The sequence below is a fragment of the Microtus ochrogaster genome, chromosome 5 (assembly GCF_000317375.1).
Source record: "Microtus ochrogaster isolate Prairie Vole_2 chromosome 5, MicOch1.0, whole genome shotgun sequence".
Classification (NCBI taxonomy): Eukaryota; Metazoa; Chordata; class Mammalia; order Rodentia; family Cricetidae; genus Microtus; species Microtus ochrogaster.
In genome coordinates, this window is record NC_022012.1 from 55,915,683 (window position 1) to 55,924,030 (window position 8,348).

Here is an 8,348-nt window from a genome sequence, read left to right on the forward strand (position 1 = left end):
GTGTGTGTGTGTGTGTGTGTGTGTGTGAGAGAGAGAGAGAGAGAGAGAGAGAGAGAGAGAGAGAGAGAGAGAGAGAGAGAAAATAAGCATATGTCTGTGTACAAGAGTATTGTGTGTGTATGCATGTGAATTTGAAAGAATATACGAAAATGTGTGTGTAAATGTATGTATAGGTATATGTCTGAGTATATACTTATAATTCTGTGAATATCTGTGTGTTGTATTTGCATAAATGAATGTGTTTATGTGTCTACATGTATATCTGAGTGTAAGTGTTTATATGAGTATGTGTATATGTTTATGTCTGAGAGTATAAGTGTATGTTTGTGAGTATATATATGTATATGACTATATTTGTGTGTATATGTGTGGTAGTTTGAATGTAATTGCCCCCCATAAGTTCATAGGACATTATTAGGAGGTGTGGCTTTATTGTAGTAGGTATGGTCTTGTTAGAGGACGTGTGCCACTGTGGGGGCGGGCTTTGAGGTCTCCTTTACTCAAACTTTCCTTAGTTTGATACTCAGGCCATTTACTGTTGTCTATGGGTCAAGATGGAGGACTCTCAGCTCCTTCTCCAGCACCATGTCTTCCTGCATGATGCCATGTCCCACCATGATGATAATAGACTAAATCTCTGAAAATGTAAGCCACCCCCATTAAATGTTTTTCTTTATGAGTTACCATGGCCATGGTGTCTCTTCAAAGCAATAGAAACCTTAAGAGAGTGTGACTATCTGTGTGACTATTACTATACACATGTATGTGTGTGACTGAATGATGTTGAATTCTCTCTGTATTTTGTGAATACAATTAGTGAATAAAGAAACTCCCTTGGCCTGTTGATAGGGCAAAACTTAGGTAAGCAGGGAAAACTAAACTGAATGCTGGGAAGAAGAAGGTAGAGTTAGGAGAAGCCATGTAGCCCCACTGGAGACATATGCTGGAACTTTAGCCAGTAAGCCACAGCCACATGGCAATACACAGATTAATAGAACTGGGTTAAATTAATATGTAAGAGTTAGCCAATAAGAAGCTAAAGCTAGTGGGCCAAGCAGTGACTTAAATAATATAGTTTCTGTGTGATTATTTCAGGGCTGAGCAGCCAGGGACAAGCAGCCTCCCTTCAACAACTGAATGTGTGTTTATTTATCTGAGCATATGTGGGTGCATGTGAGTTAATATGTTTGAGCGTATGTATGTGTGAAAGAATGTATATAGTGGGTGAGTGTGCGTGTCTGAGTACATGTGGATATATGTGTACATATCCTCTGCATGCACAGCTGAGTTTTGGAGGTTGCCGAGGGAATCACAGGACTGGGGTATATCAAGTAAACTCAGGATTAAGGAAAAGTTTTAATTTATGGTAAAAACTTGACTGCCAAATTTGAGATTGTGAGTGAAGTATAACATATTTATCATGATAATCAGAGATGCATGTTATAATCGCTATTGTAATGAATGAAATAATAATGAAAGACTGCAGATTGCCAAGCCAGTAGAAACTGTAAATTACAAATAGCAGGTCAATCCAAAAAGAACAGATGAAAATACATACAAAAAACAGCTGGGGTCAGCAAAAAACAGACAGTGGATGACAGATATACACTCACATAGAAGCAACTAAAAAACAAACAGATTAAATATTCCTAACAGTTTTATAAATAAATTCTGGATCAAATTCCTATAAAGATACAAAATTGTTTAAAATTACTAAATAAAGAAGTAGAAAACCTTCATTGTTATTATCTGTGTGAGGAACTGAGTTCATTTCCAATAACCATATATAGAGAAAACCCTAGACCAATGTGACATTACTGTGAGCTCTCCAGAAAAAAAGTCATAAGGAGTAAACAACCTAAAAAAAAAAATGAAAACCTGTAATACATATAAGTCTGTGTTTATATTACATAGAGTTTAAATAAAAATTTCTAATTTGTGCTGACCATATTCTCTCCAAGAGCCAAAAATCATTTAACATAAAAAGCCCAACACCAGTCCTAAGAACCCCTCGTTTGGGTCATTGGTCAGGGTTGTCCAAGAGACTCCCAATGCATTACTACTGCTCTTGCTTGACTCACAGAGAGGGAAGCTAAGTCCCTATTGCTGAAGACACCATGCACATCAAAAACAGAATCCAGAGGCCCCTGAGCTGAAACTGACCCAAATGTCTTCTCCCCGAAGACTGGCTTTCATGGCACCAGGAGGCACCATGCACTCTTCCAAAGGAAGAAGCAACCAGCCGTCAACCCAGCTATGATACCTATGAACCACAACAACAATCAGTGTAGAGTGATAGCTCTGAGGGTGTAGTATAGGCTCACACGCCTTGGCGTTAACCAACGGCTCTTCTAATTGGACTAAAGACCAACTCAACCAGAAGGAAACCATGCCTGGTACTAGGAACCTAGCCAATTACCCAGGGCTAGTGAAGTCATGCCTCTTGGAGAAGAACCTACAACCACCACTTTACAAAATCAGCATAATCCCTAACTACATCCTAAATATTTGTCCTTAAACATATAGAAAAATGTAGCCCTACCCTTCATAAAGGAAATTTCTCTTTGCAATAGATGGAGACTATTAGAAAGCAGATGCTCCCCCAGACTGTCCTCAGGGAATCAACCACACAGCAGCTACGTCATCACTTGTCACCAACTCTTTTTTTTTTATTGAGAAAAGGAAAAAAAACAAGTTTCCGCCTCCTCCCAGCCTCCCATTTCCCTCCCCCTCCTCCCACCCTTCTCTCCCTCTCCGCACTCCTCTCCCCCTCCCTCTCCAGTCCAAAGAGCAGTCAGGGTGCCCTGCCCTGCGCGATCAGGGAAATGCAAATCAAAACAACTTTGAGATATCATCTTACACCTGTCAGAATGGCTAAAATAAAAAACTCCAATGATAGCCTTTGCTGGAGAGGCTGTGGAGGAAGGGGTACCCTCATCCATTGCTGGTGGGAATGCAATCTGGTGCAACCACTTTGGAAATCAGTGTTTCGGTTTCTCAGGAAATTCGGGATCAACCTACCCCTGGACCCAGCAATACCACTCCTGGGAATATACCCAAGAGATGCCCTATCAAATGACAAGAGCATTTGTTCAGCTATGTTCATAGCAGTATTATTTGTAATAGCCAGAACCTGGAAACAACCTAGATGCCCTTCAATGGAAGAATGGATGAAGAAAGTGTGGAATATATACACATTAGAGTACTACACTGCAGTAAAAAACAATGACTTCTCGAATTTTGCATGCAAATGGATGGAAATAGAAAACACTATACTGAGTGAGGTAACCCAGACCCAAATGATGAACATGGGATGTACTCACTCATAATTGGTTTCTAGCCATAAATAAGGGTCATGGAGTTTACAATTGGCGAACCTAAAGAAGCTAAGTAAGAAGGTGAACCCAAGGAAAAACATATAGTTATCCTTTTGGCTATGGGAAGTAGACAAAATTGCCGGGGTGAGAATTGGGATCTTGGGGGTGGGATGGGATGGGGGTAAGGGGAAATGGGGAGAGAAGAGGGAGAAGTGGAGGATGGGGGGAACTTGGGGAAAAAGGATGATTGGGATAAAGTAAGGTTGGATAGGGGAGCACGGAAACACAATTCTTAGATAAGGGAGCCACCTTAGGGTTGGCAAGAGACTGTCACCAACTCTTAAAAAGGTCTCTGCCATTCTAGATCATTCTCTGCCTTCTAGTCTCTGTCTGTCTGTCTATCTGTCTCTCTTTCATGTCCCCACTCCAAGATGGCCTTTCACTCTCCTCTACCCCAATAAGCCTTTCGCATGATCACACTGCTTGGTGTGATCTCCTTGAAGCACACCTTGGCCCCACTGCTTGGTGTGATCTCTCTGAAGCACACCTTGGCCCCAAATCGTCAAGGTATTCTGCCACTAAATCCTAACAGAGACCATTACAGATAACTACAGCCAGTCAAAATGTAGAGTTGTGAAGCTGGGTCCCAACAGAAGCAGTGATAAACCATTCAGGGGGTGGGGGAGGTGGCAGTAAGAGCCAGAGGATCAGGGAGTTTGCTATAAGATTGTGTCTTCCAGTAATGTCAGCAGCTACACCTATAAAATCTCCTCAACATGGCAGACCAAATGTGAGCTGAAGAAGGACAATAGACATGCTAATGAGGATGGAGGAAAACCCAAGAGGCTTCAACCCAAGACAAGGAAATAGGCAACTAAGGAATATGATGAGCAGGAGAAATGGTCTTCCCCAAAGAAGAGTAATCCAACTGAAACATATATACAAGGAACATTATACAGACTGAGGAAGTTGTATTTGTATGTTTAGGACTATATATGTATATACACATACATATTTGTATGCAACAATAATTAATGAAAAAAGAGGCTATGAATTTGAAAGAGAGAAAAGAGGGTTATGTGGGAGGATTTGGAGAGAAGAAAGGAAATCTCAAAAAAAGTAAAATAAAATAGGCAATTGAAAAAGGACGCAATGTTGAATGGATAAGCCACGCAGAAGTCAGTGTATAGAATACCAGTTATAAAGTATCTGAAAACTCAGCTCTGTTCTTCAAAGACAACTGTGTGAAGTTACTTAGTAATAAGGGCATGAGCAATCTAATCTAAACATCAGGACAGAAACTTTAATCCAGAGTAACCATAGTTACACAATATAATATTCAATCTGTGGTCCACAGGATCAAAAAGATATAACTAGAGCTATATAACTATTTCCTCAATAATAATTTGCTTTATTATAGAGAAAAGACTTTGAAAATGAAGCCAAACTATTTACCTTACTGGTTCAAACCCAGCTTGCTGAACCTAGCCAATGAGATGTTAACTGCACCCCCTCTCTGCACCATTCTGTTTTTCAAAGATTAAATCTGAGTTGCCTACAAGAACAATACTGAGCTATTTTAAACAGAGGAAACCATGGAAGGCTAAAGATAGACTACCGGTATCTGGTTGGTTGAACATCAAACTCATTACGCAACACCTATTTCCACTCACATCTCAGGAGTGAAAGTTTGAAACTAGTAGAAAACGCCCACGCAACTCATGATTCCAAATTTGGAAATATTCAAAAAAACTTGACATAAGGCCTTAAGGAAATCACAGTGCATCAGTTACATATTTATACCTTGCAAACTGTATCCATATCCCAAGGTGTGATCGTCCGCAGATCAATGATTTCACAAGACACTCCAAGCTTTTCTCGTGCCATGGAAGCCACCTCCCGGATGACGTGAACCTGAAAACGAGGGGAAATACACAGAGAATAACTTAGAGAATTCAGCCCTGAAAGTCTAGGTGGATGTCAGCATCATTCATAATGATACTCTCTGAAGCTGGCAGAATTCAGAAATGTGTTTTAGGTATGTTGATCCCCATGTCACAAAGACAATCAAGAGAAAATATCTAGAAATCAGTTAGAAAAAAAGCTAGTAAAAGCTGAGGCTAAGGCAGGTTGGCTAGGGAACATAACAGAAAGAAAACCCACAAGACCACCAGCATTTAAAGAAGAAAACAGCAAAAGAGTTCTAACAATAAACAAACAGCTAAAGAAATTGAAAAGAAAAAGAAAGTCAATATATCCAAAAAGCTAAAGACAAAAAGGTTTCATAGACAAAGTAACCAGTACCCACACCAAATAAGAAGTATGGGGCAGATTTAGGAACTAGAACAGGACTAGAGAGAAGGCTCAGTGGTTGAGAGCACTTGCTGTTCTTGCAGAACACCTGGGCTCAATCCTCAGTATCCTATGTGGTGGCTGTCAACCAGTTAAAAAAAAAAAAACAAACAAAAAAAAAAAACAAAGAGGGTTATGACACCAAGCCCTGCTGCAACAGCTGGAAGAAGTCAAATGAAACTATCACTAGGAAAGAGAAAGATACATAATTCTGTTATGGGGTCATTCGAGGGGGGGAGGGTCCACAGGCCAGCAAAGCACTCGTGAGAGGGAGCAAAAGACAAGGTAAGAAAGCTATCGAGGCAACACGCAATATGAGCCGCAAAGGTGTTCATAACGGACACAGCTGTGTGCACCCATTTAGTATCTGCACAGGACTGAACAGGCACCTCCCCTCCACCCAGAAGGCATTACTACATCTTTTGGTCACAAGATGAGTAAATTCCGAGGAACGAGTGTGCAGCATAGAGACAAAGCTAAGAAAACTGTGCTCTTTATGGACTGAGCATGATGATGGTGAGAGCCTGTAATCCCAGCACATGGGAGGGATAGGCAAGAGGATCAGAAGTTCCATACCGTGGACATCAGCTGCAGAGCAATTTCAAGGCCTGACCTGAGCAACATTAAGACTTTGTTTAAAGACAGTCATGGCCACTCAAGGTACAGAAGATAAGTGATAGGTGAGTGTTCAGCCTTTAGTAAGACATTCCATCTCTAACACTCAGGGCTAATGTGGAAGGGAGCAGAAAGAGCTGGAAGACGGAGAGAAGGGTGTAAAAACGCCACCTTCTAAGCAAGACACCCCTGTTAAAACCATGAACTTGAACAGCTGTGGATGGCTGCACTTGGTCTATCAAGGGCCAGCCATGAATGCATGAAGAGTTTAGGGGATCTCTCTGTGGAACTATTTCTACTGACAGATTTATGGGGAGGAGGAATCTCTGCTTTCAGACTGGTGAACCCACTAGGATCCAATGGAGAGTTCCAACCCACTGTGCACACAGATGTCCCTGTGGTGAAACTAAATTTGTGGGTGACAGAACAAAGTCAAAGGTCATAAGTCAATGAGACCGAGCAGCATAAGGGGGGAGGGGCAGCAATAGGATCAAGGAGAGATAAGAGAGGGTTAAGGAATGAGAGCAGTCACAAAGCATTATACACTTGTATGAAACTGTAAACATAAAAAATTAACCAAAAATAAAAATTAGTTAAACCCTGCTTTAAAAGAAAAGTTGGAGCCAGAAAAACCAAAATTAAAAAATTTTAAAAAAGTTGGCTCATTTACTTTAAATTTGCTCAGAGAAGATCATATGTCTCAGGCTGTACACACACACACACACACACACACGCACTGCAGTAAAGAACTGTTAATTAGTTAAGTCATCACTTGGCAGCACAGGCCTATGTGAAATCTCCATGCTGTCCACCTTGAAGCATTCTTATCTGTCAGTTACACCTTACTAATATTGGAGGTAAGGATGAGCATCATCCTCACGAAGAGACTAACTTCATCAGAGAGACAGAGAGAACACACCGGAATCACAAACCAAAGTGCCCCAGGACAGTGTGGGCTCTGTGGGTGCCCCAGGACAGTGTGGGCTCCGCGGGTGGTCAGGGTTACTGACCTGAGTGCCCCAGGCAACAAGAGTCACATCACTGCCCTCCTGGATGACTTCAGCCTGAGACAGGGGGATCTTGTAGGGTTCTACCGGGACCTGTTCCACTAAATACATAAGAGAGAAAAACAAAAGTTAGTTAATGCTCCTCCCATGACACTTGTGTCTTAAAGACTGTAGGAATCTCACCGTAACAGGTTTGCATTGCTGAAAACTTCATGTAAAATATAAATTTATTATATAATTCCATGGTATCACTACACAGACAAATATATGCAATTTATAAAATATAGCACCTACCCTGAAACACGAAAGACTACAGTTAGAAACTGACTATATCTTATTGACAAAAATCTAGTATTTTGGGGGGGAGGGGGTTGTCGAGACAGGGTTTCTCTGTTTAATAGCACTGGCCATCCTAGAAGTCACTCTGTAGACCAAGCTGGGTCAAACTCAGAGATCCACCTGCCTCTGCCTCCGGAGTACTGGGACTGAAGATATGAGCCACCACCTCCCAGCTGAAACTGAATAATCTTAATGGTGCATGTTTTAGACCAACTTAACTCATCAGTATTGGCTAAGTATAAGAATTTAGCATACAATGGTAAGATGATGGCAAAGGAAAATGGATGGACTGTGGTGGATGGGATTCTCTGCATTTTGTATTTCTTGCACTTAAATTTAAAACTGATATTTTTTTTTAAATGCTCATAGTGTGGGTCCAGTGAAACAGCTCAGTACATGACAGGTCTTGCAGCACAAGCCGGGGGACCCAAGTTCAATCCCCATGATCCACATAAAGATGGGTGAAGAAAAGCACCTGGTTAATGCCCTGTACCTCCACTCACACATTGTGTCATGCACACATGGAATAATGTAAAAGTTAACTTTAAAAGAATCTTAAAAATGATTACCAAGGTGGCCCTGTTTAGTTGCTGAGGAATCCCATCTGGACGGGTGAGTGTGTGCTATCCAGGGGCGGTTTGTCCTGGAAGAGAGCACAAACCCCCCTCCCCCAGCTCTTTCTGCAGGGCTGTCTTTCTTTTGCACGACCCAGCCCCCC

General features: G+C 41.4%; 1 protein-coding gene across 2 annotated transcripts in view; it reads right to left on the reverse strand.

Annotated features, from left to right (window-relative positions):
* The window catches only part of Bckdhb (branched chain keto acid dehydrogenase E1 subunit beta), a 193,048-nt gene that overhangs the window by 117,430 nt on the left and 67,270 nt on the right, over positions 1 to 8,348 (reverse strand). For both annotated transcript variants that reach the window (XM_005347555.3, XM_026778905.1), the window contains exons 7-8: positions 7,295 to 7,392; positions 5,121 to 5,231 (exon numbers count right to left, since the gene is read on the reverse strand). In XM_005347555.3, coding sequence (XP_005347612.1) covers positions 5,121 to 5,231; positions 7,295 to 7,392 — 209 coding nt within the window. The remainder of the gene's footprint in view (positions 1 to 5,120; positions 5,232 to 7,294; positions 7,393 to 8,348) is intronic.